Below are 24,035 nucleotides of genomic sequence, written 5' to 3'. Positions count from 1 at the left end.
GTAGAAGCAGATAAAGATGTCTCCCACTGGTAAATACTGGCAATTGCCTAACTTGACTGGTAGATGACAATTGCAACATGCCCTGGTTTATGTTGACAGTCATTAATTTGATTTTCTTTAATAGTATAAGGATGGGAGAGGAAGATAACTTACAAAATGAGAACAAGACACACAAACATGCAAAACAAAACATGAAAACAACAAAAAACCTCAACCTACCTCAATGTATTGGGGTAGGCAGACCTCAGGCTTGTGGAGCTGGTATTTTCATTCTTCTTTGTAGTAGAATCCAGAAAGCCAGTAAGCAGAGCCTGTGCACACAAGGTCCAATGAGCCCAGGAATTTGTTTTGAGTAGGAAACTTAAATGGTATTCACAGAGCTTCACCAAAATCCTACCCCTGAGTAGTCCAAAATTACTTTATTTCAGTGGTATAATTTCTGCTTGAAGAGCCACATTTTTCTGCAAGAGTTTGGAAGTAGGAATTCTTTTCCTGCAATTGACCCAGACCAGAAGATCCAGACCTATCTTCTTCCCATCCATGCAATATATTATCCAATAAATGGATCAAAGAGCAGATCAAATTCATACACTGGTTTTGTATATTTTAGTTCAACAGGTTCAACTTTAGTCCCATATCTTTTACTTAATTACAGAGGCCTCAGAGCAAAGAGAAACAGAAATCTTCAATTTTTGTACATTGTCAGTTTTAACGTCTAGTTCATTTCCACGCCATTTCTTTCTTCTAAAGAAACAGACATTATTTCTGTTGGAAACTAGAGGAGAATCTTGTGGCAAATAATGACATGTATGCTTTGAAGAATGTGAGGCTGATTAAGGCTGGGGCTTGCTCAAGATTGCAGGCCTTCTTTTTTTCCTGCCTAAAATTGCATAAAATTGTACCTTGAGTGTCTGATAGTTGAAGCCTTTGGTCCCAGGAATAGTGTTGCCAGAATGGAAATTTTGTATAGGGATTATTTCCAAATGAAAGGGGAAAACCTGCCCAAGTTTAAAAGAAGAGAGTATGTAGTCTAACACAGGTGGCATAGCAACCAGGTGTCCTCCTTCCAGGGACAAGTAAGTTGCATTAAAAAATAAGAGATTATAGCATTGGCACACAGAGGGAAGAAAGCCAGTGCATGGCCCCTGTCCTTCTAACACAAACCAGATCACAAAGCAGGGAATATGGCAGTGATGACTGAAAAGCAAAAGGTTTCAGAAGACTTTCAAGATGCAGCCACCTGCTAGGACTCTCAGGTCCTCCAAAAAGGGTTTTGAGAATATTTCATCCTAACACACAAACAGAATTCATACCACTGAAAAGTATAAAAGGAGCTAGGTTAGAAAGTGGGGAGCAGTGCTTCTCAACTCCTGGTATTCCGTCACTTGTTACAAGTTAAGACTGTCTGTGAGGAATGGGAGGGAAGACCATTCAAGATCATCTAGCAGGGATGGGAAACATGTGACAGTCATGTTGGATGTTGTTGGACTAACATGCATTACCTCCTACCTTAGCTATGCTAACTGGGGCTGATGGGAACTGAAGTTCAAGAACATGTGGAGAACCACGTATTTCCTGTCACTCTCATATAATATTAAAAAACTGGGCTGCATCTGAAGTCCTTTGTCGTCAGAATCACTTGGATCTCTGCAGCACAGGAAAGTGCCTTACCAACCTCTTAAGCATTAACAGAATGCAGAAGAGGTAGATATGCTCAGAAGAGGGTAGGAAATATGCAGTACGCATCTTTTATTGTACACGGTACTTGAATGAATTAGCAGATATTTGGTATTCTACTGCTTTAGTGATTTGACATAAGATTAGATGCCAACATTAAATGCTTTTGAAGTATTTTTAGAGCTATGCTTGCAAGTTGTCACTTTTAAAAACTGCAATCCTGGTCTTCCCCCTGTTTTAAATTGACTAATGGGTCTAGAGGAGGAGTACTTTTTTAAGTCAAGCAGATCTTGCTTCTAAGAAGAACAAGAAGCTGATATGAGTAAGTATAGAAAATGAAAGCTGCATGGTGAATATTTCTTTGTAAATCTAGACTGATTTTGACTTTTCTTGGGCTGGCCAAAAGACCTTATTATTAATAGGCTTAAACTGAAGCAGTAGCCCATATCTTGAAACTTGTGATAATCTTATGGAATGCATCTGAGAATGTAACCTCCTTGTAGAAAATAATAATTACTACTACTAAAATGGGGTGGATGCAGAGAGGAACAATGGTGAGGTTATGTCATGACAACTGAAAACCCTGCCCAGTTATTTTCTCAACCTGGTCTCCCTCTCCACCAACATCAATTTTCCTTCAATCATATTCCAAACATTCTTATTTCTTTCCCGATTGCTGGAGTATGTGTGAATGGGAGGGGGGACCTGTTTCCTCTTCCTGCCCAGTCAGTGAAGGCCGGTTCTCCCTTATGCCTCCAGCTTCGAAGGGAGTGGGACTCCAGCAAAGAAGGCTAAAAGGCAGCTATGGTACAATCAACTGCCACTGAGTGCCTTGATGTCCATTCTGACTCCTATGCAGCATTCGGTGTGCCTCAGCAGGGATAGACTGGATGGAACCTTCTTTGTGCTTTGCTCTATACTGGTGCTCCCATAGCACAGCTGTGCATCTAGGACAGGCAGTTTAAGCAGCAGGACAGAGCTTCTATTTAATTTAATGTGATGTTGGTTTTATCTGGTATGTACTTTCCATTGCAGCATTTATATAGAAATACTCCTCCAGTGTATCCTGAATATTGTCACTTTCACAGAAGAAAACAGAATCCTCAAATTTCAGCACTTTACCATCAACAATTTTCTTTCTATATGCAAAGTGCCTGGGACTAATGGGATTCTTGTGTTTTGGATTCTTTTTGGTTTTAGTTTTTTGTCACAGCCAAAGTGATGTGATGTATATTTTCCTTCCAATATAAAGTGATCCAGAAATACAAATTTAATTGCCCATATTGTCCTGGCACAAGAAATAGCTCAAGAAGAGTTGTATTAATATGTAAGGATAACACTTGTATAGGTCATTCCATTTAAGACAAATTTTTATTTATACCACAGAATGATTTTATAATGATGTCTGTCGTTACATTTTTATGAAGCACTCTGGGTGGTTCACAATTTCAAGTAATTTAATAACATAAAATACAACATAAAACTCAGAGGGCTTAAAACTACAGTGTAAAAGAACAGTAAGACCTGGCAGCAGTATAGAGATGTAAAATGAAAGGATTTAAAACAGACTGAAAGTAAAATTCCTGGGAAAATCAGGTCTTCACCTGGTGCCAGAAAGACTGCAGTGCAGTTGCCAGCTGAGCAATATGGGATATTCATGCCATAGCTGCTTCTCAGTGGCCACCAACCTAGCTTCCCCTATATGAGCAGGGGCTCGATCAGAATGACTGCTGACAATGATCTTAGGGTCTGGACAGGTACATATGGAAGGAGATGATCCTTCAAGCAACCTGACCCAAAGCCATTTAATGCTTTGAATGCTAATCCCAACACTTGAATCAGGCCTAGACATGGACTGGCAGCCAGTGCACATAGTAAAGTACTGGCCTAACACAATTATTCCAGACAGTGCCTTTTAACAACCTCACTGCTCCAGTTTGGGCCAGCTGAAGTTCCTGGACCATTCTCTCGGGCAGCCCCACATATAACGCAGTGCAGGAACCCAACTGAGATGTTACTAGAGTGTGGATTACTAAAGCTAGGCTATCTCTATCTACTTAAAGACATAGTTGCTACATCAGTCTAAGCTGATAAAAGGTACTCCATGCTACCGAGTCAACCTATGCCTCTAGTAATGGTATTGGATTTAGGAGCACCCCTGAACTATAGTTTTTTGCTTGTTAGTTTTCTTCTGACTTAGGTTTTGACTGATAAGCTTGTAGATTTATGTCCACTTTAGTATTGCACAGACAAACATGTTCAGTTGGATTATTATGTGCATGTTTAGACAGAAAAAAGGCCTTCAGCTCTCTACATGAAAGAGCAAGCAAGGAAGCTGGGGCAATTTGGGAGCTGTAGGCTTTCTTTCTCTCTCAAATGCTTATATATAATGTATTTGTAGAAATCTGTTTCTCCTCTTTTAAGCCAAGGTATTTCTTTGCACTTAATTGTTCAGCTGTAGTTTTTCTTCATCTCAGCTCATCATCATTCAGTGTAATTCTTTCCAACAAAAAGAACTCAGAAAAAGAAGATGCAGCCAAAGCAAGAGAAACTGATTAATTGGGGTTTCATTCTTGTTTCATACTGGAATAGTTCTATTTTTATCCTTTGGTATTACAATTCAGTGAGCTATCACTTCAGGTTATTTGTGTGTGTGTTACTGAAGAAATGAGCATCATTTTTATCTTGATGTTGCAAACCAAGAAATGCTCAGTAGAATAGTGGCTGTAAAAGAGCGTTGAGCTGAAATGGGATATACATTTCATGAGCACTTAATTCTCCCTGTTGGAAGCTTCCTGTTTTGCCGGGGGTGGGGTGGGTGGGATATATACAAATGATAGAAGTATTTAGGGAACAGGAATTTATCCTGCCATGTTCCCTCATACACTCAATTCTATGGTACAGGACATTGCAGTGATGGAACCTCATAGAAGCTCCCTTACCTGTTGCTTCAGTGTGCGCAAAATACATTTCACTGTGTGTGATTTGCACTGGTGCATTGTAAAGCTGTAATCACAGGCGTACTAATTTGGGTATAAGATCATTTGAACTCACTTGGGATTTGCTTCTGAATAAACATGGTTAAGGCCAAATTGTTCTTGAATTTTCTCACACGACCAAAATGATTGAAAACAGATATGGATAACAGCCTACTCCATGGCATCCACAATTTAACAAATTTAGCTTGTTAGATTTTGCCCTTACAGGTTAAGTGGCAACATGCCGTCTAGCATAAATCACCCCCTGCTAATTTTAAGCCCCCAGTTCTATAAAGGTCTAGTACTTGAGCAGGATTATATAACATATGCCACCTTCATCTAGCAGTCCCACACTAAGTATGTTTTCAGTCCCTTTGCCTTCGGTACTGTCTTAAGATGCTGGGCAGCCTTGTCTCAGCTAGTCTTTATTAAAGCCAATATTTTTGTTTAAAAATAGTTTCTTAAATAATGAAGGAAGTTGCCCTTTATATATTGTCTCCTGTTCACCCTTTTAAAAGTATGTTTGAGTTTGATCGCTCCAAACAACTTTTGACTGTCAGTGTCAAGGCGAAATATCGATGCTGTGCATATGGATTCATTTTTCAATAAAGTCTATAAATAGCTGAGCTCTGCCAGGGTGAGCTGCCTTATCGTGTACCTTAAATAGTTCCAACATGTCCAGTCTGTAGTTATTTTTGAAATCAGATGAACCGATGAGAGATACTTTATTACACAAAATGTACTGTCTTGTGTGTGACTGAAGGAAAATGGTGATAAATGTATTTCTAATGGCTCAGATCACTAGATATGTTGCTATATTTCTATTTCTGTGGAGCTTTGAGTTAAAAAGGCTAAGCTTTAAATAATAAGGTCATAATCTACAGAGCTGGGTGAATAGCTCGTACATTTTGGAGTTCTTTTGACTTCTTTTTAAATAGCCCCCTACTTGGCAGAGGTACAATACTAGTTCGCATTTGATGGAAAAAAGGATTAAATGTCTCCCTGAGAACATGCAAGTCCAGGAGATGTTTTCCACAGTTTGTGCATAATAACAATAGCCTTGTGAATGTGCAGTCACATGGACAGTGGGCCGCTGCCACCATGTCTTAAAAGCCCCTAAAATTTTCAGGCAACTTTGTAGTGCAACCTGTCATGCCTCCTCGTCTCAGTCTCTTCCCTGCTGCAACTGCTGTTCCCTTTCAGGTCCTTTTCTGTATGTTTATTTATCAGTACCTCAAAAATGCACAATTTGGGTAAAATCATAATTACCTGATCAGTGTTTTGCACATGTGCACATACAACTCTCCACCATGTGCCTGGTCAATTTCCTTGTATGTTCCCTCCTTAATCTTTTTATTAACGACATGGAAGAAGGGGTGAACAGTCTGCTGATCAAATTCGCAGACGACACTAAAACTGGAGCAGTGGCCACAACTGAGGAGCAGGTACTCCGGATGCAAAAGGATCTGGACAGACTATGGAAGTGGGCAGGAGACAACAGGATGGCGTTCAATGTGGATAAGTGCAAGGTCTTGCACTTGGGGCATAGGAATAGGTGTCATAAGTACAGGTTAGGTGACAAGTGGCTGGAGAGCAGCACTTGTGAAAGGGACCTCGGGGTACTGGTTGACTGCAGGTTAAACATGAGTCAGCAGTGTGATGTGGTCAAGAGGGCGAACGCCACCCTTGGTTGCATAGCCAGAAGTGTGGCTTCTAGATTGGGAGAGGTATTACTGCCACTCTGCACGACTCTGGTGCGCCTGCAACTGGAGTATTGTGCTCAGTTTTGGGCCCCTCATTACAAAAAGGATATAGCCAGCTTAGAGTCAGTGCAGCGTAGGACCACAAGGTTGGTGGCCAGTTTGCAGGGGATGCCGTATGAGGCGAGACTGAGGGAACTGGGTCTCTTCAGCCCGGAGAAGAGGAGACTCAGGGGGGGTATGTTGGCGACATACAAGTATGCGAGGGGATGTCACATGGAGATGGGTAGAGACCTGTTCTCCCCTGCAGAGGAAGGCAGAACGTGCTCCAACGGAGCAAAGCTCCGGGAGCCAAGGTTCCATTTGGATGCCAGGAAGCACTTCCTGACAGTCAGGACTCCAAGAGTGTGGAATGGACTTCCACGAGAGGTCGTTGAGGCCCCATTGGTGCGGGTGTTCAAGGATAGGCTGGATGTCCACATGGTGGGCATGTCATGAGAGTAGCCGGCTGGTGCTGGAGGTCAGACTAGATGGCCCAGGGGGTCCCTTCTGACTCGCTTTGTTTCTATGTTTCCATTGGAAAAAAAGGTGCCGGAACGCCATTCCTGTGTATTCTATGACAAAAAAAGCCCTGATTTTATCATATATAAGCTGCATGAACATTTATTCTATGCAAGAGCAATCATCTTAATGGAATTTAGGGCATTGAGAGGTATGTTAAATTATGTAGTAAAATAAGTCATGTTAAATTCAGTATGAACTATTCTGTTAGTATATAAACTTCAGCTCAAATGCTCTATTTAAATACTCTTGGCTCTCAAAGTTTCAGTTATTGATCTATTGAACTTGCTTATCAGTGAAGCAATTTTAAAGTTCCAAAAGTGATTCATTTAAATATGCAGTTACTATTTCTATTAATATTTTAACAAGATTGATTTTAAACTTGAGACTGAACTTCAATGTGTGGGGAAGGGAATAATGTTTTATTAAGGCATTTCTATATTAGGATTCATGAATGTTCTTCATAAATTTCACACAGGAATCTTTCACAGCCTTTGATAAATCATAGTGCTGTAATGTAGCATTTTTCATTTTTCACCTTAAGTAAAAAGAAAGTTAATTCAGAGTAATTTAAGAGCAGACTAATTTAAAACTTATGAGGAGCTCCCACTGCAATATGAAGCAGTATAGCAAAAACTGAAATTATACTGTCGTGTGTTATGTTGCATCAAGTCTTCTCTGACCCTGTGAATGAAAACCCTCAAATGTCTTGTCTGTGATAGTTCCATTCAGCTCTTCCAAGTTCAAGGCTGTGGCTTTCTTTATGGAATCAATACGTCTCATGTTTGGTCTTTCCTTTCATCTTCTGCCTTTGATTTTTCCTAACATGATTGTCTTCTCCAGTGAATCTTGCCTTCTCATGATGGGTCTGAAGTATGACAGCCTCAGTTTTGTCATTTTTGATGCTGGCTTGATTTGATCTAGGACCCATTTGTTTGTCTTTCTGTTGGTCCAGGGCAGTGCTTTTTTTGTAAAAAAAAAAAAAAAAAGTGCCAGAGCTCACGTCTTGGGGTCACACTTTTACACTAAAAAAGATTTTCAGTTCACCAACTGTTTTTGAAATAAAGAACTTACTTACCTTTTGCACGTAGCCAGTCACTCTACACACACACATACATAATGGTCACTGCCGGCAGTAAGCACTCAGCGCGCGACCACACGACCGATCCCAAGCCAAGCAGTGTCCCAAGCCAAGCAGTGCCCTCACAATCAGCGCTGACACACAAGCAGCCCGCAGGCACTATGTTAATGGTTTTTGCCGCCAACCTGCTACGCCCGACAGGGTGATTCACAATCACTTGGAAAAATCTGTCAAAAAAAGGTGCCGGAACACTGTTCCGGTGCGTTCTATGACAAAAAAAGCCCTGGTCCAGGGTATTTACAAAGCTCTCCTCCATCACCATGTCTTGAACACATCAATTTTCTTTCTGTCAGCTGTCTTCACTGTCCAGCTTTCACATTCATACATTGTGATGAGCAATGCAATAGTTTGGATGATCTTGACTTTGGTCTCCAGTAAAATGTCCTTGTACCTGAAGATCTTTTTCTAGTTCCTTCATTGCTGCCCTTCCAAGTTCCAGTTTTCTTTTAATTCCTTGTATGCAATCTCCCTTTGAATTGCATACTGTTACAGTTTCTATAACTATGTAAAGAAAATAAAAACCTTAGTTACTTATTTATTTATTGCATATGCACCCTAGATCTTAGCATAGATTGCATGCAATTTCCTTGTGCTGGCCCATCCAAGAAGCTTACAAGACCAGATATGTAGAGTATCAATACTGCATCATTCGTAGAAATTAAAATTACATCACATTATTAAAGGCTAAGGCTTTACTCCTATGCAGATTAAATGAGAGCAAGTTCATTTCAAATTGGTGGTAGACACATTTCTCAGTAAATAGAAGCTAAATGTGTTTCTAAGGTTTATTTTAAAAATAATTTACAATTTATTTTAAAAACCGTGGGAAAATGTTAAAACCTTCTAGTTTACTGTTGTGAGATTTCATTGTGAAGGAAAGCATTGTCCTTGCAATTACTGTAAATTATAACCATGAAGTTAAGTTTTTTTGTATCTGTTCCTCTTTGTTGTACTAGTAGTTTCCCTTGTGTTCTACCTGTAGATTCCAGAAGGCAGGTTGGGAGCCTGGCCTGATATTCTCCACCTCTGCTATATGTCATTCCACATGAAATTCAAAATATGGAGAACTCTCTTTGGATTAAGAAACCCATCTGGTGAACTTTAAAAGAAGAGACCCAATGTGGTATACTGCTTAGAGAGTTGGACTGGAACTTGAGAGATTTTAGTTCTAGACCAGGGGTGGGCGATTAATTTTCCTATGGGGCCACATGAGAAACTTTGACAGTTGTTAAGGGCCGGACCAATACACTTATTATTATTATTAGTAGTATTATTAGTATTATTATTATTATTATTAGAACATTTCTATGCCGCCCCTTGCCGAAGCCTTATTGCTTACAGCTCTGCTCAATATATATCTCTATAAAAACAGTAAATGAAAAGTTACAATGATACAATGAAAATGTGGAGCACAGAACAACACTATTTAATGAATATTCACAAAAACATTAACATTACATGAAAAGCAATAAATTCAGTTCAGTTTAGCAGATCCTTCAAAATAAAAGCAGTGCAGTTGTATTGCTTGCACCTATATTACGACGATACATATTTGCATTGTCTTTTAATTTGCCAGTGACCTCATGCGGGCCAGCCAGGGTCAGCCGTGGGCCGTACAATGCCCAGGTCTGTTCTAGACACTACTCAGCCATGTAGCTCGCTGGGTGATCTTGGTCCAGTCACAGACTCTCAGCAGGGTTGTTGTCAGGGTCAGATGGAGAAAAGGAGGACCATATAAGGTGCTTTGGGTTCCCTGTAAGAAAGAAAGAGCAGGATATGCATATAATAAAATAAAGAACTAACTCAAACATCTGTCTTGATGATGGCAATGCAGCTTTGAAGATAGCTACCCAGAAAGACCAGCCTCTTTCATTACAGTTCTGTCCAGGGAGACACATCCCTTCTGCCTGGAGGTAATGGTACCATCAAATGCCTGACAAAGTTGATGCTTGTGAATTTCTATATGAAATGACCTTGTCTGTATATCTTGGACTAACATGCAGATTAGAATTAAACTGTCCAGTGGATTTTATGCTTCTGTGACTGTTGCTTCACAGTTCTTGGCAGTTCAAATGTATTAACATACATGTTTAAAATAATGTATGTAAAATGCATATTTAAATAGTAATGAGATAAAATATGCATTCAAGTGTGTGTGCGAATTTATATTTACTTATTCTGAGAAGATTTCTTAAAAATACATATTAATATGGGAATGGAACAAATGCAGAATGGAAGAAATCATTTTGGTAAAAATATGCAAAGGTGGCATGGTCTGGAGAGAAACAGATTTCTCCATCCCTTCTACCTGCTGTCTAAGTTACCAGCAAAACTGTTCCTATTGTGGAAGGAAAAGTACAATGTGTGCTCTGTATGCTGATATGTTGGCTTTTCCCTGTGGTATCCTTCCTGCTGGAAACTTCACAATGCAGTGTTGGGAATGATGGGATTGTTTCAGGGCAACATTGTCCCTAAACTCAGTACTTTCCTTTTTTCTGCAGGAGTGAATAGTGCTAGCTATTCATCCGCAGGAATGTATAAACCATGGATCAGGCAGGAACCCCCTTAGTACTCAGACAAATCCTGCCTGCTGACCCTGGCGACTCCAGACAGTTGTCTAGAAGTCCTGGCAGGCTAACTCACTCTAGATAGCTCATCTTCCCAAATTACCCCCAGGTCTTTCTGCACGTAGCTGCATCCTAAGTTATGTTCCTTGATTGTAACTAGAATGACATGAAACGTTGGGCTAGCTTGTTGTTACTGGGATAATTCTGGTTCCAGAGTGGAACTTTCTGAACATGGTGGAGGGAGAGCAGCACAGCAGGTTTGTCTTCCCAGCACCTAAGAGAACACCGAAGTGAGCAGTTTTTGAGAACAACATTGGTGACCATGCTGAACCCTTTTATGCCATGACATCTAGAGCCCCTTCTCAGGCTCTGCCTCTTTCTAAGGCCTTAAAGGGTCTCTGAGCTGGGTTCTAGCAGTCTCTCATCTTTATAAAAGTTCATGCCAGCCACACCAGCTCCATGGCCTATGAGTCCTGAGAGGTGAATAGGTTTGCCTTCTTCATAACTTGGTTCAGTCCCCTTTTTAAGCCATCTAAATTGGTGGCCATTGCTGCTGCTTGTGGCAGTGAATCCCAGAGTTTAACTGTGTGCTGTGTGATGAAGTACTTTCTTTTATTTGTCCTGAATTTCCCACCAGAAAGCTTCATGAGTTGTCCTTCTAGTATACTTCTAGTATTATGGGGAATGGGGTGGGGGCAGGAATTTCTCCCCCTCAACTTTTACCGCATCATGCATATTCCTGAATGCCTGTGTCATGTCTTCCCCCATTTGACTTTATTTTCTAAGAAAACCAGTCCCAATGTTTTAGCCATTGCTCAGAGGAGAGTTGCTTCAACTGCATTCTCTGATCAATGCTCAGGAATTACAATTCCAAGGTTATTTGGCATCCTCAGCTTGGAGGGCTCTAGCTCAGTGGTGGTGCTTAGGCCCAGTAGCTCCTTCATTCACACCACTGGTCCTGCCATCTCCTGTATCTCTATCTGGGTTACTGATAGATTCTGACATCATTTTATATTAAATGCTAACAGTTGTTTGATTTTTACCATTTTGGTTGCTTATTATTCTGCTTAGGTGCCATTTCGGGAGGAAGGAAATAAATGAAAATCAGATGAGCTGCTGAGACTCTCCAGGTGCTTACTCAGTATTTGTAACTTACTCTGGAGTGAGTACAATGGAGATAAATATTGCTTTTGTGTAAATGTGTTAATCTCTTCTTGGATGTGTCAATTCTGGGACAATTTTGTTTAAAGAACTCAAAAGTACAGAATAAGACAATGTCCTTCATTAAACCAGTATCTATTATTGTACATGCAAGTACATGCTTTAAAGTAAGCAATTTATTCATACATCTAATAAAAATGCAAGATAACTATTTATGAAATATGTGCAAAGGTTTAATGAAATATACACTAATAAGCCTAATAAATATACACAAAAGTGCAAAATTCAGATGGATATGACAAAAAGTCTGGATGAAGAAATTAAATTGAGAAACAAGAATGGATCTGTGTCTGCTGGTGTCTTGGATTTAGGCCATTGTTAAACAGAATATATCTTGAGGCACTTTAGCAGCTTCAGTGGAGTGAAATGCTTTTTATGCATATGTTACATTTGGTGGCAGTTTTCATTTCATGGAATTTTCAAAACTCATAGAATGGAAAGGGCAGCTTGGAAACAGCCCAACCAAGCTGTCATTCACAGCTAAAATGGATTTGTCTCATGGGATGTCATCCCTCCCCCAGGTTGGATTTAGCTCATTATTAACTTCTTAAAAAGCTGTGGTGGGGAACTGGGGAAATACTAAGACTCTCTTCCTACAAGTATGTCCCATTGACTTTGGTGGGGCTGCTGGAGTAAGAGGAGAAGCCTAAGTAAACAATATAAACAGTGGCTGGAGCTCTGATATGCTGTCTTCTGGAAAATTATCTAGTTATGGGTTTTGGCTCAAGGCCAGGCTTAGGGCAACTAGTACAAAAGGTGGGAACCAGAGTAACATCTTATTTGTAGGGTGGCATTTCTGTTATATTGAGAAGGGAAAATCAGTGAGTTGCATCCAGACTTGTGCTCACAGAATAAATGAGATACTCTCAGGTCCTAGCTCCATGATTCTCCTGTAGTTCCTGCGTCCTTGAAAATCTGATTTGGAGTCTTGGGTGAACCAATAGAACTGACTGGAAAGTGGAGTGGAGTGCTGTAGTGGGGATTAGTGTGAATTGCTTCTGTCCTCCATTTGTGTTAATTCCACTGGATTCAAGTCCCACCCCTGGTGGTTGTGCTTTTATGAATGGAAGAACATCCTTGGATTTCACTTGTGTAGAAATCCAGAGAAAATTGTTATAGGCATTGTAATTCATGACTCTCCCTGCCCACTCTCTTCTTTCTTTTGCATTCTGCCTCTAATGGAAACCATACTTTCAAGTACAGCATTAAAGTAACCTTGGTGTACATTAGTTTGCAGATCTTTTACTAAGTTGGGTGGAACATGGCTTATGATTCCCCATTTGTCTTGCTTTGTCAGTTCAGTTCTGCAGCTGCTGACTTCTACCAATAAATCTGTATCTACTAACAGCATGCAAGCTGACAATGAGATGGTCCCAGGATAGAGCATAACTGAGCATTATGATTATTATTTTACTAAATGACACTACAAACTGCAATGGTCATTTCTAATGCATTACCCATTTTAAGAAGTTTTAATAGTTTAAGCAGGATGTCTGAGTGGAATCTACCACTGAGTTTCATGAATGCCTTGCTAGTAGGCTGGAATTTTCAATAACATCAGCCTTGCAAATAAATGAAAAAACAAAGAAATTAGCCCAGATACTACTAGGCTATGTGCTCATATTTATCTCTAATGGCAATTTTCTTGAACAAAAAGAAAATCCATTGTTTAACCAGTCCAGTGTGGTATGGTAAAGAGCCAGTGTGGTGTAGTGGTTAAGAGCATGGGACTATGACTCAGGTGATCTGGGTTCTAGTCCCTGCTCAGCCATGGAGCCAACTGAGTACTTTGGGCCACAGCAGTCACAGACTCGCAGCCTACCTCATGGGGATAAGTGAGAGCAGCAGAAGGGGAACGATGTAAGTCACTTTGTATTCTTTAAAAAAGAAAAAGTGGGATCTACATTGAATCAATAAATAAATGCATTAGCAAGTGATCCCTTCAGTCTAGCACATTTATGGGTGATAGCTTTTCAAGGCATCAAATCCGGAGAGGTCTTTTCCAACCATACTACCAAGGATTTGTTAATTAGAGGTCCTGGAGCTTGACATGGGGAACTTGTCAATGCAGAATTTGTGGTCTGTCACTAAACTATGGCCTCTGAATGATACCCAGGGGCTCTGTTACTTATCTAAGTAGCTTCTCTGCTTCATTCCCTAAAGTCTGCATGTGACCATGGTAAGGTAAAGAAAGAATAATCTTGGGACTTGTTAGACCTACCTTGCAGACAATACACATTTAGCCTATTAGGCCTAAATGGGGATCTCTAACTCTTGATTCCTGATTCTATCATGGCCTCACAAGAGGTTAAATTTAATGGCATAGCAATGTTTGTATGTGCAGAATTCTGTGGATTAGGGTTAGGCAACATCATACCCTTCAGATCTTTTGGTCTATGTCTCTTGTAATCCCTGACCATTGTCTGGGGCTTATGAAAGCTGAAGTCTAAAGTTCTGTGGGGTACCAGGTTACTTACCCCTGCTCCAGATCTTGCTGTTATTACATCTGTGAACAGTCTGTGTGTCCTCTGTCAAGGTCACCCAGTATCCTACATCAGTACTGCTTGAGCTATATTTTCTTTTTAATGAAAAAAAAAAATACTGATTTTTTTAAACCTGAAAGAAGACTGCCTCTGTTGAGGCAGATGTCCTTTATGGAAAGCTTTTGACTGAATCTTCCTTCCAGCAGCTTCCAAACAGTATAACAATGGATTTCAGGTTTCAGTTAGTAGAGGTCGCTTGAGACTGACTCTTTCCATCATCAGCATATACTTAGCATAACGAGGGCAGCCTGGTGACTTCTGTGTCAGTGAAGATCTCTATTCATTATAAAGTTTTTATAAAGCTGAAAGGAAAAGCTATAAGAGTTGTCCAAAGTGCTGAACTCCATTCCCAAAGCAGGTTTACTACTGTGGAGCACCATGGATAGCCACATTAGCCTCTGGCCAGTGTTGAGAAGGCATAGGCTTGTTCCCGTAGCCAATTTAAGTTTTATGGTCATTTTTTTCTACTGCTCCCTTTCAGAGGACACTGCTTATCCATTATGTCTGTTTTATTGTTTACCAAGGTAATGCATGTGTCTGATACTCTCAAAGAGATGGTTTGATTTGATTTCCTTGCTCCCCACTCCCCATGTCCCTGTTAGCTCAGCAACTTCTCTTTGGATTAGAATATGAATCATTTGGGGTTTTTCCAAGCATTGAACATCTCTATTACTTTTATTAATGTATGTTAATATTTGTAATATTTGATAAATTTATATGTAATGCATGGTACATGCTAGATCTTTCCTCTTGAGCTAAAACAGCAGAAAGTAATGATGCTAAGGATCCTGTGCATCTTTAAACAGGGAAAAAGCACTGCCGGCTGGAGGATTCTGTGAGTTAGAGGAAATTGTTCCTGTCTAAACATGTATAGGAGAGCACAGAGCTACCATGTTTCTTCCCCTGCCCTGCAGTCATCATCCCATGCTTTAAAAATGTTATTGATATGTTAAAGCACCCTCTCCACACATGCACACAAACACACACTTTGCCAACTTTTTGTTTTGGTAAGGCAAGACTCTGAAAAAATATGGTTTAACACTTTAAACTGAAATCATAGTTTCTTCATCACTACAGAAATAAAATACATTTGTTTCTGCCACCCTGATGCCAAATACGTTTATCTGGGAACATGCACCATTTTGTTCTAGGCCAGAATATTATATTTTTGAAGTAAAAATAGCACAGTAAGCATCTGTAGCCATGAAGATGTCTGGTCAGCCACCCATACTGTCATATGTTTATAAAAATAAGAAAGAGGGCTGCACCAAGCAGAGTCAACCCTAGTGCATCCCAGGTGCTGATGCAAGGCCTGTTAACTACTACTATCATCACTTGATGCTTTCTGGAGGATCATTTTGGGGTTGGATGTGAGTGAGAACCTGGGCTTTGTCCCTGAGGTGCAATCTTAGCTGCGGCACAGAACAAATTATTGATGGACAGGGAAAAATTCTGGTTGGTAGTTTCCAGTTTTTCCTCTGCAACAAATTAAAGCAGTTGTGATGCAGTGGAGAAGCAGTATGTCATGGTCAGGGATTGGGTTATACGAGTCAAGACAGAGGCACCAGGGGAACAGAACTCAGGGCAGGGCAGAGTCCAAACACAGTCCAAAAGTCCAGTAAAGTCTGAGGCAAGGTTGTCATCAAAAAAGAGGTCAGAGTCAGGAATCAGGAGTACATATTAAGGCAAGGACACAGTCATGAACAAGCCAAGGGTCAAGAATCAGACAACAGGAACAGGGAGTAGGTACCTGAGGCAGCATCATAGGATGGGATTGAGAACAGTGAAAGTGTGGTAAATAAGGCAGGGTAGCAAAGCAAGACAAGACACAATATAGCAAAGCAGGAATCAGATCCAACAAGGGTCAGGTGAGATACAGAAGCTGGAATATGCTGAAGTTAGTAGGATGACTTGTGTTGCTAAGGTGAGACAGCAAGGCAGGACATGAGAAGACATGGCAGGAACTGGAACTAAATGCCATCAAGGTCAAGTGAGATACAGGAACAGACTCATAGCCAGCAGAAAGACCTGTACTACTAAAACTACCTCTGGAAGGAAGAGTTTTTTTATATAGCTCTTCCCCCAGGTCTTCCAGCTGGCACTCATCAGGAGGCTGAGTGCTCCAGCAGGGTTTGGGACTGATCCTGCAAATACTGTGGTGGTTGTTTTGCTTTTGGCTACCAGACAGAGCCCAGAAGCAGCCCAGATACTGACACAGAAATATCAATAGAAATAACTCTTCCTCTGTGATCTTTTTATTCACCATATATGTTTCTTACATAGGGAATGGGTACTTTGTGGCTCATGAGGTATTATGGGCTCCCATCAGATCCAGCTGGATTAACCAATGGATTATGGAATTTGTAGGCCAAAGCATCCAGAGGACATTAAATTGTCCATTCCTGATCTATACTGCTCTGGATGAGAGAAGTTGCAAAAAGTGGCAGTTGCAAGAAGGGTTAAGATATGTTGCCTCAAGTATTTTCCTCTTTTCTGATATTTGCACTCCAAGCTACCTTTTTGCAGGAGAGAGTTAGTACCTAGGTTTACCAGACTCATGTTTGCTTCATATATAGAACGTTCCTTTCCTTTCTTTTTCAGTAGACTAGCTTCAGACTTAGAATGTCATGAATAAGGTCACTGTCTTTTTCACATGATGGTGCTTTGGAGAGATGCACCTGGTCATCTCATTAAGTATGGCAGTGTCCTTGATCTTTTTGTTGGATCTTTTGTGTTGGTAGTTATACAGTTTCCCTTCTGATGTGGTGCTTAGCCAGTTTGCAATTCTGTGTAGATGATTCACTTGTTGTTTGATGACTGATTGGTGTTAGGGGAAAAAAACTACTCAGGGAAAGTACTGATCAATGCAAAATACTGTCAGAACAGGACACTTGGTCATGTGACTTTCAAGGTGAGTAAGGGTGCCATGTGCAAAGAGAGAGGTGACAAAGCGCTATGTGAGATAGGATGGGGAAGGAAAGTGCAGCAGCTGGCAGAAATCCTAAGGAATGATGCAGCCTTGTATTATAGTATTGACAGAAATTATAACATTTAAAAGACGTGTAGTCTTAACGTGAAAAGGTTCGATCTGAAATTCCTGAACATATCCTATGTGCCCAGTAAAACTTTATAGAGAAAGAACATGGTTTGCTTCTTCAGATTTCAGTGGATTGTAATTATCCCTCTTTCCATCCTTGTAACCAGGCATCATATTTTCTCATGCTAGCTTATATCTTGGAATATTACATATCACGACTACCCTGGTCCAAGAAGCCTCACCATATGTCTGTTAAACATGGTTGTTTATGAAATGCTGTGCTTATGTGATAAGCCAGGAGGAAAGGAAAGTGGCCCTACTACCAGCATATCAGCCTGCAGAATTCCCATGCAAATCCCAAATCTGGTCAAACTCAGACTGCATTTCCATGACATGCCAACCCTCTATGAATAACTAGCAATGGTGCGCTGTTATTTTATCGAAACTTGAAGTGCTCACCACAGAGTGGCATATATTTTAGCAGCAAGCTACCCTGGCTGGTTGAACCAGAATGGGTTGCCATGCCATATGGATTGGGCAGTACAGTTTCATCAGAGGCAGCAGTGATCAACTTCAGAACAGCTCAGAAAGAATGGTGACCCCCTGCTGCTCTTCACAATCTCACCTGAGCTGCTACCAATGATAGTCCTCCTACCAATATTCACATGGTACTTAGAGCTATTGTTCCTACTTTGCCACCTCCTTTCCTCCACAAAAAGTCATTCCTTAAAAAATGTGCAATTGTTATCATCATCCCCCAGGGAACCTTGGGGAAAAGTGATCATGCGATAGTAGAATTCTCAGTGATAAAGGAGACCAAGGTTAATTGCAGCCAAACACGTACCTTGGACTTCAAGAAAGTCAACTTTAACAAACTCAGAACAATGATAAGTGAGGCGCCATAGCAATCCACCATTAAGGGAAAAGGAGTCCAGGAGGAGTGGGAAATCTTGAAAAAGAACAATCACAACTATGAACAATTCCAACAAGAAAAAGTGTAGAAGACAGGGGGCTCCACAAAATGTTAAGTGACAGCCTGAAGATAAAAAAGATCATGTATAGGAGGTAGAAGCAAGGCCGTGACACAAAGGAAGAATATGAAAAAAGCAATGAATTGCAGGGATGGCTTCAAGAAGGCTAAAGTAGAAAATGAACTGAGAATAGCAAGGGATGCTAAGAACAACAGGAAAGCCTTCTTCTGATACATCCCAAACAAAAGACATGTGAAAGAGAAGGTTCAGCTACTTAAAGTGGATGTCAGAGTTATAACAGATGACAAGGAAAAAGTGGAAGTACTCAATTCCTACTTCATGTCAGTCCTCTTCCACAAGAAAATCTACAACCAAGAGAAAGTACAAGCTGAAAGTGAGAGATGGCAACCCAAGATTGACAGACAAATGGTCAAGGAATTGTTCTTAGTCGCAAAGTCATGTTCGACCCATCGTGACCCCATGGACAACATTCCTCCAGGCCTTCCTGTCCTCCACCATCCCCCGGAGTCCACTTAAGTTCACACCGTTTCAGTGACTCCATCTAGCCACCTCATCCTCTGCTGTTCCCTTCTTCTTTTGCCATCTATTGTTCCCAGCATTAGGCTCTTCTCCAGGGAGTCCTTCCTTCTCATTAGGTGGCCAAAGTATTTGAGTTTCATCTTCAGGATCTGGCCTTCTGAAGAGCAGTCAGGGTTGATCTCTAGGACTGACCGGTTTGATTGCCTTGCGGTCCAAGGGACTCACAGGAGTCTCCTCCAGAACCACAATTCAAAGGCCTCAGTTCTTCGGCGCTCAGCCTTCCTTATGATACAGCTTTCACAGCTATACATTGCAACTGGGAAAACCATAGCCTTGACTATACGCACTTTTGTTGGCAGGGTGAGGTCTCTGCTTTTTAATATGCTGTCTAGATTTGCCATAGCTGTCCTCCCCAGGAGCAAGCATCTTTTAATTTCTTGGCTGCAGTCCCCATCTGCGGTGATCTTTGAGCCAGGAAAATAAAATCTGTCACTACCTCCATTTCTTCTCCATCTATTTGCCAGGAAGTGAGAGGACCGGATGCCATGATCTCAGTTTTCTTAATGTTAAGGAATACCTAGGTGGAATAAACACATTCTAATCTCAGGGCTCCGAACTCCATCCTAGAGTCATAAAAGAGCTAACTCTCAGAAGCATTGGTTATTATCTTAGATAAATTTTGGAAAACAGGAGAAGTGTCAGATGACTGAAGAAGGGCTAACCTTGTCTGCATCTTCAAAAAGGGGAAAAAAAGATGAACCTGGGACCTATAGACCAGTTAGTCTGACATCAATCCCTTGAAAAATTCTGGAGAAAATTATTTTAAAAAACAGCCTGCAAGCACTTCCAATAAAAGCCAACATGGATTTATCAAAAATAAAACCTGTCAGACTAATTTAATCTCATTTTTTGAGTGGGTAACCTCCCAACCTTCCTAATCAACTCAAGTTGTGACAACCCAGATTCAGGCTAGATATCAGGAAAAGTTTTGTTTCTGTCAGAGCACTGTAACAGTGGATCCAGTTGCCTAGAGAGGTCATTGGCTCTCCCATGGTGAAACTTGACAGCCATCTGAGTAGGATGGTGTAAATTGGTGTCCTGCAACAGCTACGGGTTGGCCCCTTCATGGCCCCTTCCAACTCTGTTATTCTATGACTATCTTAGTATTATTATTGTCAGTCTTTTGCAAATATACTTCTCTGGCTGCCAGATAAATGTGATCTTGTCAATGTTCCTGTAAGTTTCAGCTGCCAAAGAGAGCAAAGTGTAATAGGTAGCAGAGATAAACAAAAACCCTTCAAAGCACACTTGTGCACTTGCAAAAGACTGCTCCCCCCACAATTAAAAACACCACTGTACATTTTTCACTGCTTATTTTTTAAAAAAGAGCCCCCATTGTGCATTTTTAAGTCTTTGAAAAGTGAGGAGGGGGATGTGGCAAATGAAAAAGGGGAGTGAGCAGGAAGGGGAAGACATGATAGGATCTGCTGCAAAGGAGAATTGAGGGAGAAAGGGGGATCTGTAAGTCATGGTGAGCTTGATTGTCTAAGTACATCATGGACTGTTCCTTGAACAATCCACACTGCCAAGTTTATTCACAGGGTGACTAAGTGTGCTGTGTGAATGCATCCACTATTACATTATTATTAATAAATCTAGCAAAGTCAGCAATTGTTTAAAATTCTTGGAAGGTTATGGTATAAAGTTTTAAATAACCCCAGTCCTTTTTGTGATTGCAGCTGCACTTTCGATTATAGCTCTTTCAGCATTTCTTTGGGTCTTCTATCTAATATTTAATATTTTCTAAGGGCCACTGTGTTTCTCTGATTTTGTTGTGCTAGCAGAACCAATGAGTTATTAGTAGTTTTAAAAATATCCCCCGGAAAGAAGCAGAAATGCTTATTTCTGGATAGGGACAGATCAATGGAACTCCCTTCTGGGGGTTCTGCTGAGTTGCCAGTTCTAGGAGCAAGTATTTCTGGTCATTTTAGGTCATGTTAGAACCACTAATTCCCTACTGTGCTAATAGTCAGTACTGCTGATGCATGGGCACAAATAAACATTGCTTTAAGCGTATCTGCTCATTTGGTTGGGGCTGGGATCTGCATGGATAAATAAGATTTAAATAAGAGAGCCAGTGTGGTGTAGTGGTTAAGAGCGTGGGACTGGGACTCAGGCGATCTGGGTTCGAGTCCCCGCTTGGCCATGGAGCCAATGGGTGACTTTGGGCCAGTCACAGACTCTCAGCCCAACCTACCTCACAGGGCTGTTGTTGTGGGGATAAGATGGAGGAGGAGAATGATGTAAGCTGCCTTGAGCCCTTTGTAGGAAAAGGCAGGATATAAATTGAAAAAAAAAAAAAAAAAGATTTGACCTGTGGGAAGACTTTGTAACTATAAGCCACATAGTTCCACATTATCATCATACAAATGGGGTGCCCATTTGCTGATTCATATGTTGCTGTGACATTGGACAGTCTTTATACTGCCTGGTCACCACTAGGGCCCACCCCCAGAACAACAGAGAACTGGCTCTTCAGGAATGGGGCAGGTCAGTGGAGCACACTGAAGGGAGCTCTGCTGAATTGCCCGATCTGGAAATGAGTATTTCTATTTATCCAGTCTTGCTTTAGGCAGCACTAATTCCCTGTTGCACTAATGGTATGTCTTACTGGCACAACACATGGTGCCAGTCTCAGCACCCATTGTTGGTATATATGCCAGATACCTATTTATTATTTATTTACCACCCCATCGTTAAGGGTCTCTGAGTGGTTTCCTCTCTGTGTGAGTCCCCTTTTTCGTTTTTCATCTTGACTCTTTATAGTCAAGCAAAGAGTCAAGCACATTCAAGACAACAGTGTCTACTTGGACATCACAAATATGAACTTTTGAAGACCACTTGAAGCCCTTGTAAATAGGGGATAAGTTTACACTGTTGAACTGGTGAACTGACTTTATTGCATTAATAATACATGCTTGGACTGACTGTGAAACATTTATCCATCCTTCTACCAATATTCTGTCATGTTCGAATGGGCAAAAGAGAGGAGCGGGTTCATCTGAGATGTGGCCATTGATTAAAAGAAAGTCCTCAGAATATATGTTTGCTGGTGCCTGTAAGTTTGGGGGAATGGGAAAATGGATGATTCCAGAACAGAAAAATAGAGATGTAAAAGGTGTGCCAAAAGTGTTTATTAATTAGGTACAACATAATTTGAGAACATTTCCTTGTGGACATTGTGTTCTATATTCTAAATATAGGAATTACTCTGCTCCTTAGAATATAGAGCACCGTGCCTCAAGAAAGAATGTTCTTGCGCACGCCTGTGTGTCTGTGTTTGAATTTCAGCATAACTAAGTTACTGTCTCTCATAGTAAGACTTACAGGGTTATTAGGTAAGTTTAAAATGTAATAAATTACTTTTAAATATAAAAATGAATGAAAAATGAAGTATATAAAAACATATACTTTTAAATATAAAAATGAAATACTAACATAAGGGAGATAAGAATATTCATACTTAAAAAGTGGGGGAGAAGAATGTAGGGGAAGAGAAAGTGTATGCAGGTTAAAAGGAGAGTGCATGTTTGTTTCTTTATGATATTGATAGCTGTTGCAGATGATTAATGTAGCCAACCAGTGTTGGCTCTTCAGGTTTTCGAGGCTCCTTGAAAAAGGCACCCTCCAACGGCACCCCGTTCCATCTTAGTCAATCTACCTTCTCACAGTCCTTCTCACCACAACCTATTTCTCTTCAACAATATCATTTGCATGCTTAACTGGCAAAGAAGCAGAGTGCAGGTACGCAGTGGTATCTCCTCCTCCTCCTTTTCACCACCATTATAGGCTGGACCAAAGTGAGATGCTCATGAGTAGCAAATTGCAGGGTTAAAAGGAGGAACAAGCCTAAGAAGCACTTGTCAGCAGGCCCCTGATGGGTTGTGGGGCCTCCACAGGTGCCCAAATATGACTACCCTTGACACCAAGGTTATAGCAAGTCTTTCTGTTCTAAAAACAACTTTTCAAAAGTAGTTCCTTATGCTATACAGTGCTTTCAGAACAAGCAGATCATGCTTCATGAGTGCAGACTTTGAAAATAGAGTACTTCAAATGGGTTGGAATACAAAAGAAGTCCATCATTTATTTATCTGAAGTTCAAGCCAGGCAAGGCAGTAATTATGGGGTACTGAGAGTGGAGTACTCATGAATGGCTGGGTCATGTCAAGAGTGCTACTGTGATATGAAACCTCATTGTTGGCACTGTGTGTCATCAGGAAACATCAGGAACTCCATCAGGAAAAAGCAAACAATAAGTATTTGATCTTATCTTTGTCTCATGAAAACAGCACAAAGTGTTTTGACTCACTCTCAGAATTATAGGATTCCAAAGACGATGCTAGCATAACACTTTACTGCCATTATTTTACAATGCCATTGTTTTGTTTGTTACTATAGTTTATGACTCCACTGTAATCTGAGAACCAGTTCATTCATATGTGAGCAGGGAGCTATAGGTAATCCTTTGTGTAAAGTCTTTAAGTCCGGTGGGCTACATAAGAATTTTACCTCTTCTCTGCTTGTGGCAAAAACAAGCAAATTCTATACTATGCTATTAATGAACCACTCTATTCTTTCTGTTCAGTTTGTTTCAGATCCATGTGCCAGCAATCCTTGTCACCATGGCAACTGCAGTAGTAATGGCGATGGCTATCTCTGTCTTTGTAACGAAGGCTACGAAGGTGCAAACTGTGAACACTCGTTTTACACCCCCCCTGTCTCTGGATGGACAGAATCAGAGGCACCAAGCCAAAGCAGGCCAGCACTGCCCACCACAGAACCCGACCTAATCTTGCCACGATTGCAAGCAACAGTGGCACTGCTTACATGGGAGCCAAGGGATGGTCAGAAAGTTATGGATCTGAAATGGGATGAAGTTGAAGTAAGCCCTTTTTGAGTTTAACAAGATGCGTATCATAGATGATTTCTGACTATAACTGCAGGAATGCCTTATAGGAAAGGGTTAGGGTTAGGGTCACATAAGCAAAGAGTAAAGGGTCCTGAAAATGACTTGGGATGCTATCTGGAAAATAAGTGGG

At 40.7% G+C, this 24,035-nt stretch overlaps 1 protein-coding gene across 1 annotated transcript in view; it reads left to right on the top strand.

Moving 5' to 3' along the window:
• The window catches only part of DNER (delta/notch like EGF repeat containing), a 137,887-nt gene that overhangs the window by 38,235 nt on the left and 75,617 nt on the right, over positions 1–24,035 (top strand). Inside the window, exon 2 of the mRNA XM_044432745.1 lies at positions 23,582–23,878. Within this exon, the coding sequence (XP_044288680.1) occupies positions 23,582–23,878 (297 nt within the window). The remainder of the gene's footprint in view (positions 1–23,581; positions 23,879–24,035) is intronic.

This window comes from Varanus komodoensis, unplaced genomic scaffold, assembly GCF_004798865.1.
Source record: "Varanus komodoensis strain SLA01 unplaced genomic scaffold, ASM479886v1 scaffold25, whole genome shotgun sequence".
NCBI classification, from domain to species: domain Eukaryota; kingdom Metazoa; phylum Chordata; class Lepidosauria; order Squamata; family Varanidae; genus Varanus; species Varanus komodoensis.
The sequence above is the reverse complement of the archived record's forward strand: the minus strand, read 5'-3'. Positions and strand labels throughout refer to the sequence as shown.